The sequence below is a fragment of the Arvicola amphibius genome, chromosome 4 (assembly GCF_903992535.2).
Source record: "Arvicola amphibius chromosome 4, mArvAmp1.2, whole genome shotgun sequence".
NCBI classification, from domain to species: Eukaryota; Metazoa; Chordata; class Mammalia; order Rodentia; family Cricetidae; genus Arvicola; species Arvicola amphibius.
In genome coordinates, this window is record NC_052050.1 from 22,228,623 (window position 1) to 22,249,737 (window position 21,115).

The 21,115-nt window shown below is 45.6% G+C and overlaps 2 protein-coding genes across 2 annotated transcripts; both read left to right on the forward strand.

The window, feature by feature from the left end:
* The first annotated feature begins 226 nt into the window (after nucleotides 1-226).
* Nucleotides 227-8,694, forward strand: LOC119811409 (keratin, type I cytoskeletal 20-like). Its single transcript, XM_038325351.1, has 8 exons — nucleotides 227-625; nucleotides 3,247-3,329; nucleotides 4,672-4,828; nucleotides 5,168-5,329; nucleotides 5,505-5,630; nucleotides 6,454-6,674; nucleotides 7,325-7,362; nucleotides 8,287-8,694. Exons 1-8 carry the CDS (start codon nucleotides 227-229, stop codon nucleotides 8,382-8,384), a joined length of 1,284 nt encoding a protein of 427 aa, XP_038181279.1. The 3' UTR covers nucleotides 8,385-8,694.
* Nucleotides 8,695-13,807: 5,113 nt separating this feature from the next.
* On the forward strand, nucleotides 13,808-20,052 carry Krt12 (keratin 12). Its single transcript, XM_038326453.1, has 8 exons — nucleotides 13,808-14,356; nucleotides 15,224-15,306; nucleotides 16,307-16,463; nucleotides 17,494-17,655; nucleotides 17,744-17,869; nucleotides 17,998-18,218; nucleotides 19,277-19,356; nucleotides 19,955-20,052. Exons 1-8 carry the CDS (start codon nucleotides 13,817-13,819, stop codon nucleotides 20,050-20,052), a joined length of 1,467 nt encoding a protein of 488 aa, XP_038182381.1. The 5' UTR covers nucleotides 13,808-13,816.
* The last annotated feature ends 1,063 nt before the right edge of the window (nucleotides 20,053-21,115 follow it).

Genomic DNA, 21,115 nt, shown 5'->3' on the forward strand with positions numbered 1-21,115 from the left:
GCCCTTAAGAAGCGCCTCTAGTGGTCATTTCTGGAATGAGATGAAACATATTGCTGTACAGAAGGGAGGGGGAGTAGAAGGGTGGACTGTGTCACTCCTGAGGTGACATGGCAGCAGAGGAGGAGTGTCTCGCCTGAACTCTATAAAAGGTCAGCTCTACAGCACCGTGAGACACACAGGCTGTGCTCCAACTCCAGGCTGCAGCTGTTGCCTCCCAGAATCCAAGATGGTTTTCGATGAAACTCTTTGCATAGCTAAAATTAGATCCGTCTTCCGACCTGCAGGAATTTCAATGAGAAGCTGCCCGTCTGGGATTGGGAGCATGGAGTCCCTGAGGACAGCACCCAGTGTCTATGGTGGAGCTGGAGGCCAGGGCACTCGCATCTCTGTAGTGAGCTATGGCAGCAATCTCTCCAGCGGAGGGGACCTGTTTGCTGGCAATGAGAAACTAGCAATGCAGAACCTCAATGACCGGTTGGCCAGCTACCTCAAAAACGTGAGGTCCCTGGAGCAATCCAACTCCAGACTTGAAGCCCAGATCAAGCAGTGGTATGAAACCAATGCGCCTAGCACCATCCGGGACTACAGTCCCTACTACGCACAAATCAAAGACCTGCAGAACCAGGTAAGTCATGAGGCCTCTGTTTTCTACATTTCTATTTTAGTTGCATAGTAGATCAAGGGGGTGGGTGTATATGCTAGGTGAACCCTAACATACAAAGCAGATTAAGTTGAAATTTATAACTAAAAAATGTATTTTATCAAGTGGTATCAGAGTAAATAGGATGTTTAACCCACACTTTTTTTCTAAAATTTCAACTTAATTGCATATAAAATATGATAATTTTATCACGCAAAATTACTTTTTGTGTCTTTCCCATGGCTTACAATGTTGGGTCCTCATGGAGAATAATCTCATTTTTAGAAGAACTTCAAGGGTTTCTATGTGAGTTTCCCCCTAGTCTTCATTGACTTTGAATACTCAAATCATTTTAAAAGAGATTTTTCTTTTTTCATTTATATAACTTTATATTTGAAATATATCATACTATGGGTATAAATAAAGAGTTCAGAGTGGAGACAAAATGCAGATATTAATGGTTTCGGTACTGACTGACAGATGGGTGGTTGGATGAATGGAAGGAATCGTTTTTGATACAAGCCCTCACTGTACACCCCAGACTAGTCCAAGTGCTTACTGTGTATCCTAGGCTAATACAAGCCCCCACTGTGTATCCCAGGCTAATCCAAGTCCTCACTGTGTATCCCAGGCTAGTCCAAGCCCTCACTGTGTATCCCAGGCTAATCTAAGCCATCACTGTGTATCCCAGGCTAGTCCACAATCCCACTGTGTATCCCAGGCTAGTCCAAGACCCCAGTGTGTATCGCAGGCTAGTCTAAGCCATAACTGTGTATCCCAGGCTAGTCCAAGCCTTCACTGTGTATCCCAGGCTAGTCCACGATCCCACTGTGTATCCGAGGCTAGTCCAAGCACCCAATGTGTATCCCAGACTAGTCTGGACCTCATCACTCTCCTGCCTCTATCTCCTCAGCACTGGGATTAGCCACTATGCACAGTTCTGATAACTGGACTTTTTAATGCCCTGTTTAATTATCTGTTAACCATTACCAAGCATTTTATAAAGCACTTAGGCAATAACGAAATGGTCTATTGCCCCCAATTCAAATTGATTGCAAACCTATCACAGTCTGTCCCTGTGTCATCTGAGATAGGTGGGGCTCTCTCTCTCTCTCTCTCTCTCTCTCTCTCTCTCTCTCTCTCTCTCTCTCTCTCTCTCTCTCTCTCATAAACCCAGTGGAGCAGAAGTGGGAGACTTTGCTCCTGACTGAAGATGTCAAGCACAGCACACACCCTTCTTATCTAATCAAGGAAAGCGCTCCTTTCTCTTTTGCTTATGTTTAAAATCATTGCCCCTTTAGAGCAAAGGCCATTGAGTCCCCATGGACCTCTTTTCTTGAGCTGTCAGACTTCACAGAAAGGATCAGCTCATGAAGCTAAGGTGTTTACATCACCCTCATCAGGGCTTTTCTTCAGGCTTTCCCTGAAGCACATTCCATATAAACCAATTGTTCTCCAGCACTTCTCTCAAGGTTGATGCTTCTGAATTGACTTGGGGATTATCCACAATACCTAGGAGCAGCCACTAGTGCCTACTAGCTGGAAGTCTCTCAAGGGAACTCTCTGCAGGAATAGCTACTGAAAGACATGGATCATTCTAATGTTTTCTAGGAACAGACTCCCAGTCTGCATGCATCTTAAAGAATACAGTGCTTGCCTTGCAAGCCCGAGAATCTGAGCTCTACTCCCAGAACCCAGGTTAAAAAAGGAAAAAAAAAGTGGAGAATGATGGTGAGCACATGTAATTCTAGTGTTGGAAAGGCAGAGACAAGCAGAGCCCTGGGGCTTGCTGAACAGCCAGCCCGACCTACTTGATGATTTCCAGGACAGTGAGGGATCCTGCCCTTCGCAAAACATGTGGATTATACCCAAGGAATGACATGCACAATTGTCTGTCCTCTGACCTCCACATGCATGCACCCATACATATGAACATGCACACACAGAGAGAGACATTGGGGGAGGGGCAGAGAGCGATTCAGGATGGATCCATCCTTCTGTCCTAGTACCTAATTCCTACCATATGGCAACTTCTCATTCACCCACTACTTCGTAGACACTAACTGGGTACTGAGCATCACACAGAGAGTAATGTGTCAGTAAATAAAGTGTTTTAGGTGAAATCAGGTGTGAACCACAGCAATTATCACTCAGAGGGATATAGGAGGAAGGCTGTGCAGAGCCACAGAAGCCAGGGCACAACCACTTCCAGACCTGAAAACTATCAGTGAAGGCCCCGCCCCCTCAAAGCCATGGTGGCAGAGCTGAGAGGTGAAGGAGTGGGAGCTCACCAGGTGAGAATGGCTTACAGCAAGGTTCCGGGTATGAACAGGGCCACAGACAAGGCCCTTAATAAGGTTCCGGGATGTGAATGAGTTCAACTTTCATTTTGTACGAACACAAGAAAATGGAGCAGACGAAGAGTCCTGTTCTCACTCTGTGGCATGAACGCCTGTGCCGTCTTCCTCTCAGTCCTTCTCACGTGGACAATCCTGAAATGGACATCGCTGCTGGTGTCATTACCGTTGTCTCTGAGGACAAATAAGATCATTGCAAACTCCTGCCCTGACGGAAATGTCATTCTGTCCCTCTCTTATGTTTTTCAGATTAAGGACGCGCAAATACAAAATGCCCGCTGCGTCCTGCAAATTGACAACGCTACGCTGGCTGCAAATGACTTCAGATGGAAGTAGGTGCTCTAGATCACAGGAAATGCAGGATGTTTGGGGGTGGGTTGTTTTGGTTTTTGTTTTTGAGATAGGCCCTTGCTCTGTGGTTCTCACTGGCAAACAAAATCAGATCGACAGAAATCTGCCTTCACACCCAGCACCGTGGTAAATTTTCTGAAAAAGAAATCCTTTCAGTAGTTTTTTTCTCACTTATTTAGAATGTGGATGTGGAGGTGAGAAGGGGGGGGAAGAGTATGAGAGAGGGAAAGGGGTAGGGAAGGAAGAGGAAGAGGATGGGGAAGCCACAGCACATGTGTGAGGGTCAGGAGACATTTTGCATTTCTCCCCTTCCAACTGGAACCAATCCATGATTAGTTCTCTTCAAATACTGTCCACCTTCTTGGACACACTCACATGACCGCACTCCCTCCGAATTGCTCAGCAATAGGGCTTCCTGGCCCAGTCTTCAGGGTGTGTCCACAATAAAAGCACTGCCTGTGGAAGGACAGGGTTTTGATGCTAGCGGAGATGAAAAAGAAGGAAATTAAAAAGTAGATCCAAAGGGGACGCCATGAGATTTATGAACCCGGTCCTGATGGCCAGAGGCTGTTCTGTTATGGCTTAGGCTTGCTTTGTTGTATTAACTTGTGTCTTTGCCAGATGATTGCAGAGGAAAAGAAATGACTAAAATGACTCACATCAGATGCATCTGTTTAACAAAATTATGAAAATAAGCTCACCCTGTAAAATTTCTCTTTGGGTTATCAGTTTCTGAAGTGTTTGGTGGGGGGGTTGTTTGTTTAACTTGGGATATTTTTATTTTCTGTTGTTGGCTTGGTTTGGGCTTTTTGCTGTTTCCTGTTGTTTTTACAGCCCTTGGGATCAAGTCCAGGTCTTTATATGCGAACACTCTACCACCCAGCTACATCCCTAACCCCTAAATCCATACACTTCTCAAAAGTGTAAATGAACAGAAATTATATAGTTATAGAGTCTTATGTGAATAAACACTTGCATGCATGTATGTCTTGCACCATGTGTGTGCCTGGTGCCCACAAAGATCAGATCATAATCCCTGGAACTGGAGTTATGGGTGGTTATAAGCCACTAAGTGGGTGCTGGGAATTGAAGCAGGGTCTTCTACAAGGGCAGCCAGTGCTCTTAATCACTGAGCCATCTCTACAGCCCCAGGGACAGATTCTGATACAAAGCAAATGATCTGGTTCCCAGGTTCTCATCCACTTTTCACAAACAAGTGAAGGGGGTTGTGATAAAGGGCAGGAGCTGATCTATCTCGTGTCGCATCATGTCCTCCATTAGCTTTAGAAGGACTGTTACACCTGCATCTTAATTCATTCCCAGGTTTGAGACTGAGAGGTGGATGCGCCTCACTTTGGAAACTGATTTCCAAGGCTTGAGCAAGGTTTTTGATGACCTGACCCTTCAAAAGACAGACTTGGAAGTCCAGATTGAAGAACTGAGCAAGGACCTGGTCCTCCTCCAGAAGGAGCATCAGGAGGTGAGAGAGTCGTGGGGATGTTTAGGGAATGCCGAGGCGGTTCCAATAGCAAAATAATAAAAATGAAAAGAGAAACAGGAAGAAGAGGTGATGGCAGCGGTGCTAATGGTGACGGAGAGAATGTCAATCCTGCCAGCCACCCTAACTTCTTTGCATGAGGTTGCTCTCCCTTAAAAACCTGAAAGGAGTGGGCCAGACCCCAGGAAGCCTTCTTCCTGTTTCCTCTCGTCTTTATTTGTGCCCAGTGAAGGAAGTCACAAGATTCATTATATCTTTTCCTCCCGGTCTGATCTGAGAATGTGCTTCAGACTAAACACAATCGGAATCTTACTCCCACAGGAAGTCGATGCCCTGCGCCGGAGGCTGGGCACCAATGTCAATGTGGAGGTGGACGCTGCTCCAGGCCTGAACCTGGGAGAGATCATGAATGAGATGAGGCAGAAATACGAAGTCTTGGCACAGAAGAATCTCCAAGAGGCCAAAGAACAGTTTGAGAAACAGGTAATTCGCAAGTGTGAGCAGATGTGCTGCACTATTTTCCAGGACAGAGCCTATTGTTGGTTTCTCTTTTTCCAGCCTCTGTTTTCTTTCTCTTCTTCTTCCCTCTCCTTTTCTGGTCTGTCCTCCTCTCTTTTATTTCTCTCTCTGCTCATTTTCTTAATTCTTGGAACTTTAGAGCGCAGCCCTGCAGCAAGAAGTCACCGTGAACACCGAGGAACTGAAAGGGACCGAGCTGCAAGTCACGGAGCTGAGACGAACCTACCAGAACCTGGAGATCGAGCTGCAGTCCCTCCTCAGCATGGTGAGCCCCTCTGGCCTCCCCTGCTCGGTCTAGTCTGTGCTGACCAAGGCCTGTGTTCACAACTCTAGAAGCACAGACTCCTGTCAGAAGCAGCCTCTCCCCTTGCAGAGCCAAAGAGGAAACAGGCTCAACAGCCAATAATAACCACATGGCAGAAAGAAGCAGAGGAAGGGTAATGACCTGTCCAATCACAGGGGAAAGTGTAGATCTTGAAGATTCCACTGGGAAAATTGCATTTATCTGAGATCTTAAATCAAAGATGAGCTTTAAGTTAGGAAAAGAGTAGAGACATCGCAGGCTAAGCAAGCATCAGCCACCGCAAGTTATGCCAGCAACACTACCAAGATGACTCTATGGAGTTCTGCCTCCGGAGTCAGGGCCAAAGGAACATAGTCGTCTGGTTCAAGTCCTTGTGGTGGAAAGCAGAGAGAAATAACTGAGCTGTGGGGCAACTCTTAGAGTTGATTCTCAAAAAAAAAAAAAAATACAAGAAGAAAAGAAAAAACAGCAAAATACCTTATCAGTTTTGCTTGCACTTCATCGAGGCAGGCATGACATCCTCCCAGGTCAAGGAAGTAAATTTTGATCTTGTGGCACAGTGCAGCACACTGAAGGGACAGTAGACACAAAGCTCAAACAAAACAAGTCCAAGAGATGGCAGGTGTAGTTGGCTGGTGGGTCTGTCTAGATGGGAAGAACCTGAAAGCTTGAAAAATGGGTACTGCTCAAAGGCTGCAAAAAATTCTTTTCAAGAGACAAAACAGTTGTGTGGCTTACTTCAAGGCAGCCAATAAGAAGCACCCTCCTTGTCTGTCACTCTCAGAAAGAGTCTTTGGAGAGCACCCTGGAGGAAACCAAGGCTCGTTATGCCAGCCAGTTGGCAGCCCTCCAGGGAATGCTGAGCTCCCTGGAGGCCCAACTGATGCAGATCCGGAGTGACACGGAGCGCCAGAACCAGGACCACAATGCCCTTCTGGACATAAAGACCCGGCTTGAGCAGGAGATCGCTACCTACCGCCGCCTTCTGGAAGGAGAAGACATAAGGTAAGTACCTTTGGGTGTGTGACCCAGTCTGTTTGCAACTCTCTTTCACAGTCCTTGTCAAGGCAATCCTCCACACACAGGCAATTTTACACACACAAGAAGGAGATGACAATATAGCAAATAGTATAAAACACCCCAACCATCAATAGCCTTTGAATGAGGCCTTCGGGCAGGCCTGCGTCAGAAGATGGTTCTCTTAATGATACCGATGGCACTTGTATTCATTCTTATTGAATGTGGGACTGGATGCACAGTAACTCATTGCACTGCTCCTGAATTAAACCACAGGCCACAGAGGCCCCTGGGAGCCAGTTTGTAAACACGCAGAACTGAATTGGCTGCTTGCAAACACAAGTCCAAGGACATCGGGAGAACATAGATTTGAACTTCCACCCTAATTGTTTTTCTTCACTATAGACATTTCCAGTAGATGATAAGCAGGTTGGTTTTGACACTGTGTGTTTTCCAAGCTAAAAAGTAGAACACTTTAGTGTCGAATAAGCATAGTCCAAGGGACAGAAGTAGGAAAATAATATTTAACCGCCCATCAACCCAGACTCTGATCAACTAAAGGACATGGAGGGAAGTTCCCCAGCTTTGATGAGGAAATAATGCTTTGTTTCTGCTTCTTTGCTTTAAAAAAACCACAGAACTACAGAGTACCAGTTGGCCACTTTGGAAAGTAAGGGTAAGTGTTCTGCCCTTGTGCACAGATTCTATGATGCTGAAACCTTAGCAGCCCTCTAGCAACTGTCTGTCGCTGAGGAAAGGTCAAAGATGGAGGGTACTTGAAAGCACAATTAAGAACCAGGTTTCTATTTACTTACTTAGTGGACGCTTGCATGTGTGTGTTCATGTGTGTGTGCCTCTGTGTGCGTGTCTGTCTGTGTGTGTGTGTGTGTGGGTGTGTGTGTGTGTGCCCATATGAAAGTCAGAGGACATGTATACCACCACATACAACTTGAATAAAAAAGAGAGGAAGAAAGGAAGGAAGGAAGGAGGGAGGGAGGGAAAAAAGGAAGGAAGAAGGGAAGGAAGGACGGAGGGAAAAGAAAACCCTGGGTTCCAACATCAGAAAATATGAAGGAAGGATTGAAGGAAGGAAGGAACAAAGGAAGAAAGGAAAAGAAAACCCCGGGTTCTAGCACCAGAACTCAGGTCTCCACACTTCTTTAGCAAGCACTTTACCAGCTGAGTTCTCACTAGTCCCAAGACATCAGGATTCTAAAAATCTTGTATGCCATGTAAAGAATCGCTCCAAGTGGGGATCTTGGCACAGTCACTATGACGAGGAAATTTTCTTAGCCTGTGCTATTGCTCAGACAGTGATCCTGAAAAGGAAATATAACTAAAATATGGATTTCACTAGAAAGTGTCTGTGTCTATCTAAGGGGGGAAGGAGGGCAATATATAAATTTGGGGAGAGTGATATATTGTCTGTGCTTTTTTATAAAGTCAACTTAAGGTTACACAAGAAAAAGAATAGGTGCAGGGCTTTTATTTTTCTCTAAGAAAAGGAAATAAATGAAAGCGGCAATAACTGGAAGTGGGAAGGTATAACAGGGTAGCCACGGGCCTGTTCCAACTTCTGATGTTTCATACGCACACACAGATACCATGAAAACCAGGAAGATTAAGACCGTGGTAGAGGAAGTGGTGGATGGCAAGGTCGTGTCCTCTGAAATCAAGGAGGTAGAAGAAAGGGTATAGCCCCCTGCCGGGGGAGGCTGCTCCAGCTAAAAATGAGAGAAAGTGGCCTTCAGAAAACACCATCAACACTGCGCAGTGATTACGGTGGGATGGGGAGTCTACATATCAGTCTCTGTAATTAAATATGAATGTTCTCGCTCTGCGCTGAAGTGTTTGCAAGATTGAACCAGGGAGTACCAGACTATTTAAGCCTTCATCACTGCCATCTCCATCACAAGGCCCATTCATCACAGGCCCCTTCATTTATACTGCAGCTCTCAGTTGGAGGAGTTCTAACAAATTGCAAATAAACCTCTCTGGGTTTGTGTTTTGTTTTTTTTCTTGTTTCTGAATTGCTAAAACCAGCAGTAGGGAGCCTGTGAGTTCTCCATGGAGGCAACTTCCTAGGTAATCTCATTGGATTTGTTTCCTTGAAGCAGATCTTGGCCTTTCCCCATTGTCTCTGCTACCTCTCCTGGTTCAACTGAATTCTTTGAATAATTTAGAAGAATTTCCAGTCACAAATGATGAACAAAATTAGAACAAGGCTCACGATGATTGAAATGGGACTCAGTTAAGGGCAAGACTAGACCGAAGGTAGAATGTGTCTTCTTTTCATAATGAACTGCTGAATTCATTGGGCGTCGCTTCATTTGGTGAATCTGGAGTATGAAATGTCTCTCATGGTTTTTTGGGAACTGCTTTCATGAGACACAATGACACACTGAGACATCCACCTTTGTAGCAGGTGCAGCTTAGGGGCCTCCTGTGGGCCCGTGGGTTGTACGATAATTACCATTAATCCTAGAACATGACCATCACTCCCAAAGACAAGGGTGCTGTCCATTGGCAATCATTCCCAGTCGACAATGATTCCTGACCCCGACCTGGGTCCCCAGATGTGCGCACACACATGTGCACACACACACACACGTACATACATGCACATGCACCCACACCAGTGCCCACACAAATACAAATATGTACACATATATGAAAGCAGGAAATAAGGAAGCCACCAGCAGGGAACTAGCTGGCCAAGTCACTGTGAAGCTTGTGAGTGGGTGCTTACCAAAAATCTAAAGATTTATAGAACAGCGCATAATTTTCTCTGTGCTAAATATTCCCTAATTTATGCAAAAATGGACACAAATATGTGTGTGTGTATATACACACATTATAGCAGTGCTGGGGTTCAAATCCATGGTCTTATGCTTGCTAGACAGGTGCTGTGTACCAATTCAAGAAGATAGGCTGTTCTCTCTCTCTCTAACTCTCTCTATCTTTCTCTCTCTTCTCTCTCTCTGTCTGTCTGTCTCTCTCTCCCTCTTCCCTCTCTCCCCTTTCCTCCCTTCCTCCCTCCCTCTCACTCTTTGTCTCTCTCTAGTTTCCTATGCATCCCACTCTGACCTCCAACCTATGATCCTCCTGCCTCAGTCTCTCAAGTGCTGCTAATAGGAACATTGGCCACCACACCCAGCGGAACTTTAACTCCTCTTAGCAACTCACGGTAACCCTGGTGTTTTCTCTCTGCACCTCACCTTATGCAATCACCACACCAACAAGCCCAGGATTGCTCTTGCTTGAAGCACCTCCACCTTTTTATTCATCTACATGGCTGTCAAGCACAATTACGGTCACCTCTGAGACCTCAGCGGTAGAAGCTGATGACTAGTACCAACCTCCAACCAAGTAAGCTAACAGGCATGCTATGGGGAAGGGGGCTGATGAACGCACCATCCTGCCTTCAAGGACAGCCATTGAAGAAGAAATACGGCTCTTTCCAACTGCCGAAGTTACCCCCTTCTGCTTAAGTTCAGAATAAGTTTAACTCGAGCCTTCCAGAAAGCAAGGCAGTACCTTTTCACGGACACATTAAAACAAATTACAAAGAAGTTCTTCCAAGCAGAACAACTCTAGGTACAACAAAAAGCTTTTTAACCAAACAATTGCCTGGGACTCAGGATAAAACATCATTTGGATCTCTACTTTAGAAGCCAATGGGTTCAGGAGAACACACGAGTAGAACATCAACATGTTTTGTGGAAGCTGAATATGGATATGGAGCAGAACTGTTTAAAATACACATGGAAGCATTAAGGGTGTGAAGCACACATTTCAGCACAGCACAAAATGGCCTCCAAGTTCAAGAATACATGCTAGTCGTCTCCCACTCTGATGTGCTCCTAACTAGGCAGTGATTTTGGTTTGGATGCATCCCTTTTGACTCTGTAAGCAGATAATAGCCCATGTCTTTTTTCTCTAGTGGTAAAAGGAGCCCCTCAGGCTTGGGAGAGTGTTGCTTGTAAGAGTCAACCACAATGCCAATCACTTATGCTTTATAATAAGTTGGGACGTGAGCCCAGAGGACAAAACCCAAACTAAAGACACATTTGCCTATACACTGGCAGAATTTCACATGCTGTCATTTTGCATAAGTCGTGGAAAGTCATTTTGTGGGTCTTGGGTTGTACCCTAAGAAGTTCCAGGAAGGACAGAGCCAGGGTTCCTGGTTGGTATGTAGGAGAAAACTCCAATCCACAATTAGGGAGGCCAGAGTCACCTTGTGTCCCTTTCAATTTCACAGAGAGCAGCAACAGGGTTGCCCTGTGCGTAGGATACACTGCAGACTCAAATGCTGCCTCTGCCTTAAGTCGATGTTCCGACCTTGAGATGATTCCATTGTAAAATGGGATGAGAGTACCACCACGGGAGCTCTCGGAAACACAATGTCTGTGACCCGCTTGCTTGGTTCAGTGTCTGCACATCAGCAAGAACGTGAGCACTGATAACAGTTCAAACAAGGACAAGCTCAGCCCACAAGCCTGGGACATAGCGTGAAGGAAGCCTTGGTGAAAGGCATCCATCTGGAGCTGCAGGTCTTGGCATTCCCAATCAACAGCTTCGTATTCTCCCAACAAATGAAGCTAGTGGGTTGCAGATTCTCTCATCAAACCTTGTCTGCCTGAGGTTGCTGGTCCTTCCCAAGTTTTAGATAGCTTTCTGCAAATCTCGTGCTCAGAAATCCTGCTTGGGCTTCCCAAGTGTGCATGGGTTGGGAGGAGAATGTATCCCTCGCCTGTGTTCCTTAGTTAACAAGGTGAAGGAGAGTTTTAATTGTATGTCACTATGGGCTCAGTATTCCTGACCCCGGGAAAGGAATTTGAAAAGGTGAGTGTCGGTCTATGTGTTTCTGGGTGCCATGAAGATCACCTGTGACCCTCTGCATCTGCCCCTCAGCCCCCAAAGGGCAGCTCCACTGTGTTCTGGTATGACTCCAGCTTCAAGATTTCCCCTCTGAGAAGGCTGGATAAGGGAAATGCTCTCCGGATATTAGGGGGCTATGGATACTGAGTGAGGAGGAATCTAGGCCTCAGATCTGCACTCTACCACTGTAAAGCAAGTACTGACCTCGAGGCCAACTCTGATGACATAAAGGCCAGAGGAAGAAGTGTGCTGTGGGGTCAGGGTCCCCAGGAAAGGCAGAGATGCTATTAAATGCTCTGCTTGGGGCGGCCACACACCAGAGCCTTCTGGGAACATGCAAATGTTCTCACTAGGATGCAGACAGTGAGACCTCTACCCCCATCTACTGTGCCAGAGTCCATTAACACCTGTGAATCCTGTTGCTTGTCTCTGTATCAATATTTTCCTATTTCTATAATACACATCATAACTCAGCAGTTTGACTTATCAAGAGAAAAATCAATCCAATATATCTTGAATACTGCTTTTGTAAGACTTTGAGCAAAGGGACCAGGCACGGGTGATGTCTAGATAGTTGCTAGATATGTAATCTTAATTAAATAATAATAATACCAATTATGTTTAAAATATATAGAGTGCAGTCATCTACACCTGTATCTTCTTTATATTAGAACATAATTAATATAATATAATATAATGTAAAATTATATTATATTTTCTCTATATAGAGTGGGGCAGATAGTTATTTTTGAAGTTCAAGAATAGAATCATTTTACAACGAGGAACATAGATACCTAGGACATCATCTCAAGGAAGCATGTAACAGGAAACCCCTTCCCTTTCTCACCCATTGGAAATGCCCATAACCTAAATTCCTGAAGAGCTCTCCGTGCCCTGGCATTTCACTAATGGGTTTCCTCCAGGCATTGACATTGTCTCTCCAGCAACACCTTTCAGGTTAACACACTTCCCATCGGAATATTGTTTTCATGGCCCATGTATAAGCCGTACCTGTTTCAAGGGCAAAAATTATTGTCAAAGTGTACCAGGAATGTTAGTTTTTAAAAATGACGACACCAGATTAAAAAATTATCTTTATGAGCTTTACTAATGTAGGGTTGTGTGTGTCCACGGGCGGGTGTGTGGGGATGATTGCCAGTGCCCACTGAAACCGGAAGTATCAGATCCCCTGGAGCTGGACTAGACAGCTGTGAGCTGCCCTGTGAGCACAGGGAACTGAACCCAGGTCCTCTAGAAGAACAGCAAGTGTTCTTACTCTCTCCAGCCCCTGGATAAAATCTTAGGACCGTGCTTCCCAGAGCTTTAACAAGCCAGTCTTCCATAGGTTGTTCTACGCTGCAAAAATGCACCCCTCCTCCCCGGAGCACTGAACTGCAGTGGCTCGCTGGCTTCTTAAGCAGACGATCTTAACCATTTCTTATTTTGGACAGTGTTTCTTTCTTTGTGCGTATTGGTGATGGTGAAAAGACCCGGGTGACACACAATCCATCCAGTCAATACACTTATTCCAAAAGTCCCAAAGGTCATGCCGTTGAAGGAGCAGCAGTGAACATCCAGCCAAAAGTCCCGTGGTTGACTAAGGACAATTCTGATGTAACTGTAGCATTCAGCTTCCGAACAGCGCTTTCCCATGATCAACTGTTCTGCTTCCCACGGTCAGAAAAACAAGGACCGCGAAGCATCCTAAGAGCAAATGTTTATATAATCTTGAAAACTAAAATTCTAGTATCTGTCCAGAAAAGGTATTTGCTTCCCACCTTCCCCGTCTGTCCTTGTCTATCCAAAGGAGATAGACAGGGAAGAGGAGGGAAGCGCTTCAGGAAGCATGAGGCTTCGGAAAGGTCCCCTAGTGCTCCATCTGTCATCTTCCTGGTGTCTGGGAGATGCTGGCAGTGCTGAGAACACAGGCAAGGAAACAATGGAAGTGACAGATCCTTTATGACAGTCTAACTGCTCCACCCAGCCTCCTTATGTGTGTGACAGATATCTACTGGAAATGATCATTCAATTATAGCTATATCAGTGAATTTTCATGATGCATCAAATCACATACCCACTGAGCTGGCCAGCTAGGGTGGGGGTGGGCATCCTAGCTGGAATGCAGCAATTGAACGCTTCAACCTCAACACCCACCTCCCAGGCTATAAAGGCATGACCCTGCTGGTACACCAGCATTACACCTCTCTGGGGTCACCACCTTGTCGAACTCCCTCTCCAGCCACACCATGTCGCTTTCGGTCTACACCTCTGGACTGTCCAGGAGGCCGTCCTCACAGAATGGGGCAGCAGGCAGACCTTGGGGTGCATCTGCTTCTAGTATTGCCTGTGGCTATGGGGGAATGGCCTCTGGCTTTGGAGTTGGCTGTGGGGGGCTCATTTCTGCTGCATCCATGTTTGGCTCCAGTCCTGGCTTTAGCAGTGGCTCTGCAGGCTCCTTACCAGGGCTTGCCACTGCCTATGGTGGACCTCTGGGAGGTGGCTTGGGAGGGCTGGGGATGGGAATAGGGAGAAGCTCTGGTGGTGGGTCTCTGTGTATCCTCTCTGACAATGACGGAGGGCTTCTTTCCGGTTCTGAAAAAGAAACAATGCAAAATCTGAACGATAGACTAGCTTCCTACCTGGGCAAGGTTCGCGCTCTAGAGGAGGCCAACACGGAACTGGAAAGCAAAATCCGAGCGTGGTATGAAACACAAAGGACTAGAGGATCTGGGCCCCAGGGTGATTACAGCAAATATTACCCACTGATTGAAGACTTAAAGAACAAGGTAAGGGGAAGGGCTTTCGAAACCTTTTCAAAAATTATTACAGTATTTTATAATAATAAATCCTCTTAACTCAGACTTCTTTCAAATAGATTATACTTGGAGAAGTTTCTCCTCTCAGGAAGCGCAGCTCTGTTCATCATAAAGTGGCTGTACTTCCTCAGTCGTCTTAAAAGAAATGTACATTTCTTAACTTTTAGACATTATTTTATCAAGATATTTGCTTTTTAAATGAAGCCATATTGAACCCTTTCAGGAATTTTGTTTTGTTATTTGTTTGTTTGTTTGTCGTGGTGCTGGGGAGCAAACACGGGGCTTCGGGCATGTGACCAAGTTTTCTCTCACTGAGTTATATCCACAGCCCCACGTTAGGAAAACGGAACTGAGGGCTTTATCCTGAGTGCGGCAACTGAAGCCCAGAAAGTCAAGTGCCATCTGTTCTCTTTTAGATGTGGATTCTGGTTTGGGCTGTTTAGATTCCTATGTTTGAGTTGCAGGGAGTGCCTGCAGAGGTAGAAAGCAAGAGAGGAGCCATGGTAGGGAAGAGGTGCTCAAGGGGGATGTAATAAAACATATATGATAAGAAAGTAGAAGGGGATACCGGCCTGAAAAACTTTAAACAAGGATGAGGTGGAGATGGAGGGAAAGGCAGGGGTGGGGAGGGAAGAGCAATCAAAACTAAAGATTATGAAAAGCCGTCTAGAAGCTTACTACTTGAAAAGCTGAGAGGAAAGTGATCTCAAAATAAAGAGTTTGAACGAAGGGAGAAAAGTCTTTAGCATCGCCATTTACTCTTAACGTCCAAAACGACATTTGGAAACTACCAGTACTTTAGGGCACTGTTTTCATGTGTCTCCTGTTACTCTTCAGATCCTTTCTGCCAGCGTTGGGAACGCCCAGGTCCTCTTGCAGATTGACAATGCAAGGCTGGCTGCCGAGGACTTCAGGATGAAGTGAGTCTGTTACCCCGACACTAGGCAACAACTCATCCTTCCTCCCACTCCCCACCTCCTGCCTCCAGTGATGGCAGAGGAGTTAGCTTCAGTCCACAGGCTCCTCACCTCCAGGGCTCTCTCAAATCCACGTGATGCTTTAAGAAGCACCAAAAGTTCACTTTATACAACTTTAAAGTATAAGTAGCTTCCACCTGGAGCTAAGAACCATCTCTTTATAATGACTCATGATTCAGCACGATAATTGTGCCTATGTTTAAGCCTGAATTTTCAATGTATCAAAATGAATTAATAATATCTTTTGCCAAGGGGTTAAACGGAGCGATTGTTTCCCTGATGACACATACAACGGAAAGCTTAACCAAGCATTTACTTTTATGTCCCAACTCCTTTCCCATGCCTCGCCCTCCTACACAGAGTTGTAATGACCATAGCCTTGAGCTTGTGGAAGCCCAACGAAAGCTACTAACGAAGCATCAAGGTTTAAAGCCACTCACAAAGAAGAAAAAAAGAGTAACTATTAGTTTATCGCCAGCTAGTGATATTTTGGGATACTGTTAGAAAGTCAAACCACGAGGAGACTTCTCCCTGGGGTGCAAGAGTCACTGTTGGGGAACGCTAGTGCCTTGTTAGTCTTTGTTTTTCTTCTCTTCTCCAGATGAGCAGTAAGCAATCATACACACATGAAGAAGAAAGGTCACAAAATCAAAAATTGTATCATACACTCTTAATGCATTATTTTTCCTCCCGTTTTTTTTTTTTTTTCAGGGTCTCATACATATCAGGCTGGTCTAGAATTCACTATGTAGCTGGAAATGACCTTGAAATGATGCTCATTCTGCCTCCACTTCCCAAGTCCTGGGACTCCAGATATGTGCCACTATGTCCGGCTCTCCATGCACAGATCCCTACATACATCAACAGCCCTGAAGATGTCCAGGGCCCTGTGGCAATGGTGTGTTAATGCTGACTACCTAAACTGTTGGCACTTGGTTTTCAGGTATGAGAACGAGCTGGCCCTGCGCCAGACCGTGGAGGCGGACATCAATGGGTTGCGCAGGGTGCTGGACGAGTTAACCCTGGCCAGAGCTGACCTGGAGGCACAGACAGAGAACCTGACTGAGGAGCTGGCCTACATGAAGAAGAACCATGAGGAGGTCAGAAATAGATTTTTGTCCCCTCCCAGACCCAAACATTACAATTTTGAATTAACAAAGCTAGAGAATATATTACCTCTGTGTTAAAATGACTGTTAGTTTTGGTGTCCTTGTAAGTGCATCCCCCAACCCCCACTCATCCCCCCTTCTTTCTCGTGTGTGTGTGTGTGTGTGTGTGTGTGTGTGTGTGTGTTACAGTATTCTTTGTTAAGTTTTACTAGATTAGAGTATTAGATTCAGGATGGCAAAGAATATTCTAATTCTATTTCTTCCATTAAGTAATCGGCAGAAATTGTAAATGGAGTATTTTAAAAAACTAAAACAAAAGTCTGCAGGTAATATATATGCCACATATGCTAGAGAAATGTAACCAAAATGACATCATATGGAACTCTAATGTGCACATCCGAGGCTGGGGCATGGAAAGGAGGAAGGGATGCTGGCAATGGGCTTCTAAGGAAGTTCCTGCTGGATTCTCCATGACTGTGAAACAGTGTATGAGCCCGGGTACCACTTGCAGTCCTAGCTTTGCAGCAATTGCTGGAGCAACCTGGACACCAGGTCCCTTTCTTTTCTTTAATGGTAGGAAGTGGATATTCTAGAAACAGAGCCAACAACCATGGGCACAGAACATGGAGCCCTTGGTCATTCAAAAAAACCTGTGAAAATATCTTGGTTTCTGTTCATTTCTCTTAATCAAAAGAAAAATGAGTTGGGGGGTTGAGACAAGGTTTCTCTATAGCTTTGGAGTCTGTCCTGGAACTAGCTCTTGTAGACCAGGCTGGTCTCGAACTCACAGAGATCCGCCTGCCTCTGCCTCCCAAGTGCTGGGATTAAAGGTGTGTATTACCACCACCCGGCTGAAAAATGGGTTTTCAAGTTAAAAAGGTACTGGTGCCTTGCGTTAATATTTTGCTTTTTATACCAACTTGGTCAAAAATAAAGAAGAGACCCCATAAAGTGAAAGTACCTGGGGACCCCACTAGTTACGTGAACTTCTACATCCTTCTCTCTCCCTTGCTGTCCCCAGGAACTCCAGAGTTTCCAGGCAGGTGGTCCAGGTGAAGTCACTGTAGAAATGGATGCTGCACCTGGGATAGACCTCACCAAGGTCCTCAATGAAATGAGGACCCAGTATGAAACCATGGCCGACCAAAATCGGAAAGACGCAGAGGCCTGGTTCCTTGAAAAGGTAACACCAAGACAGAGATTTGGTCCGTTCCCAGAAAGCCCTTTAAGCCAGCACAGAGCTCACCCATCCACCTGCTTGGCTGTTGCAGAGCGGAGAGCTCAGGAAAGAGATCAGCAGCAACACGGAGCAGCTTCAGTCCAGCAAGAGCGAGATCACCGACCTGAGGCGCATGGTGCAGAACCTGGAGATTGAACTTCAATCCCAGCTCGCCATGGTAGGACAACAACGCGGGGGCGAGAAGCCGCAATCTTTAACTTCCACGGAAAATGTTGCGCCCACCATATGTGGGCTGCCATCTTGTCTTCAGTCCCTCACACTGCTCTGTCTCTCTTCCATTTGCAGAAGAAGTCCCTGGAAAACTCACTGGCTGAAACCGAGGGCGGTTACTGCTGCCAGCTGTCTCAGGTGCAGCAGCTGCTAGGCAACCTGGAGGAGCAGCTCCAACAGTTGCGGGCAGATGCAGAGCGCCAGAACGCCGACCACCAGCGGCTGCTGGGCGTCAAGGCCCGCCTGGAGATGGAGATTGAGACCTACCGCCGGCTGCTGGATGGGGAGGCGCAAGGGTGAGCGGACAGATAGTGAGGTTGGAAAGATCGCAGGGACTGATAGGCAGTAGACTCCTGCCGCAGATTGCTTTTTTTTTCTACAATGGGAGAAGAGGTCTGTAGTAGATTAAACAAGGAACAGTTCTTGCCAATAAGCCTAGCACATGGAAGGCTGAGGCAGCAGGAGCCTGGACTACATCTATATAGTAAGACCGTCTCCAGGAAGCGGAGGAGGGATGGTGAGTAGCTCAGCCGATAAAGAGTTTGCAAAAGTGAAGAACTGAGAGGCCAGAACCCCCAAACTCACGTTTGTCTCTAATTTCATCTCTCCTACTGAAGATGGAAGGCGGAGACAGGAATATCGCCAGAAGTTTGTGGCCCAGTGGGTCTCAAACAAGGTGTAATCCAGGACCATCCTGGGGTGCATCTGACATCCATGTATGAAGTGGCAAACACACCCTTACACCTACACACATGAACACGCATGCACATACATACACACAACACACACACCATACACACACATAAAAATTTATATAAGGAGAAGGAAGAAAGGATAAAACAAAAAATCTAGAAAACACATACCTAGAGTTTATTAAATACTATACAAAATTATCTAGTCATTCTATTACTCAAAACTAATTAATAAAATGCTGCAGTGGACAAAGACTCATTGTAAACAAACACTTATCATGTTCTAGAAGATCTGTCTGATGGCCTGACGCTAGGGACGGCACATCAATAGTATCCATCCGAACCACCTCCTTCCCACGGTAGCAAGCCTGTCACAAACAATAGCAGTTTAGTGTGGAGGGGAAATACTACTCCAAATTGTAAATCAAGAAAGCCGATTTCTGAGATCAAGCTGCCTCCCTTCAGAGCCCACTGTAGGGGGGTTAGAAACAAATGTGTGTTGAGCCAATTGGTTACCCTTGTGGTGCATCATTCAGCCAAGAAACTTGTAATTGCATCTCTATTTTCTGCATAGTGGCATAGACATCCTTAATGTTTAAACTCCAACAGCAGATTCTCCTTACCCAGCAATCACATGAGCCCTGCCTTTGTTTTCTTTACAGCGACGGTTTTGATGAGAGTTCATCCCTCGCTGTCTCCTCGGTGTCTCAGAGTCAGACACCATCAGTTGACTCCTCGAAAGGTACAGAGACAAGAATCATTCAAAACAAGTCAGAATCCCACTCATTACTGACTGAACTGTGAGATCTCATTAAGGGTTGAGCAGAATTAACTTCTGATGTAGTTGTGTTCTGAGCAGGGGACACATCAGTGTCTTTCCTGAAGCGAAGTGAGCAGTGGGTAGCTTATTAAACCTCTCAGCAGGCTAAGTCAGGGGAATCCACTCCAGGAAGGTGCAGTGAGCACCACACACACTTCGGAAATGCTTTGAAATTCTCCAGGCCTGGTGGTGCTTGCTTGCCATTCCAGCTCTTAGAAGACTGGAAGAAAGAGGAAAGTGAGCTCCAGGCCAGCTCAAGCTACTTAGCAAGACCCTGAGCTGAAAGAAAAAGAAAGGAAGAGGGAAACAGAGATGGAGGGAGAGATTGGGTATCATGATTTGTGCATAAGACAGTATTAAGTGAATGAATTTCCACTGAATAAAACTCATTGGGTTTAGAATGGAAGTCACTTCCGAAAGTCTAAGTTTGAAGAAAAGCTTAGATTGAACGAGAATAAACTTTGGGTTGATAATTGGTTAGTAATAATCATTACCCCCTTTTTCTGTGTTTCACCTTTAGACCCAAATAAAACTCGGAAAATCAAGACAGTGGTGCAGGAGATAGTGAATGGCGAAGTGGTCTCATCGCAAGTTCAGGAACTGGAAGAAGCAATGTAAGGCTCACCCCGGCTCCTTAGGAATGCAAAGTTTACAGCTAGAAGTCCTTGTTTCCATATGCTGCGTTAATGCCACATCTGTTTTGGCAGATTTCCCCTTCTTTGGATTCTCTGTTCAGGTTGGGTCTTGTTAGCATGTCTGAAACAAGATCCAATTACAAGTCCCCGTGGCTGTGTTGATCTCCATTGCTCATTCACCTTACACCTTTACACCTTCTTTTAACAGAGCTAACTTTGATTAAAGATTAATGGCAATAAAATGAAGTGTGTGCTTCCTTGATTGCAACAGTAGTGTCAAGGGCATAGGCACACGCTTCTACGATATTGATAATAAAGTACATAAGCACTCAGACCAAAAAATAATGAGATTGGAGATTAAGATTATTTTAAGGGGCTGTCCTCCATGCCAGCCCACTGAGGTTGCTGGAATTTTATAATTTCCACTGTAGGAGAGGACAGTTGTTCGATTCGTTTTCTAGGGCCTTATTCCATACAGGCAATGAGTCCCTATACACTTCATTCCACCCTTAATGAGTCCCTGTAGAATGGAAAATAGGAGAATCAACGGTAAAGAAGACTTGGTCCGTGTCCGTGGGCAGAGGTAGACATCTACCAGGCATGGTGACACCTTGACAAAGGGCTCACAGAAGTCCCAAGGATGCATGGGAGAAGAGGGTGTCAAGTTATTTCGGGGCAACTAAATGTTTCATTCAGAAGCCAGCCAGGTGGTGGAGAGAGAAAAGAGCAGAGTGTATACCTGTAGCAAGATCCAAGGGTGGAGACCTCCCTTGCTTGGCTCTCCTTTCTCCTGTCTGGGAGTGGCGAGACCTAGGGTGGGGCTTTTTTATGAGAGAGAGTCAGAGCCAAAGCCAATGACAGAAGTCAGGTTCTGGGTTGAGATAGACGGTAACCAAAGTCTAAACCAGAGTAGATGGTGGTTTGATCTAGGTTGTCAAATCCAAAGGTCCCGAACGAAAACAAGGGTGGGATTCAGTGAGGAAGACCCAGGACTCCAAAGTCAGACTGGGTTCAAATCCTAGTTCCGTTACATAATCTTGAGCAGC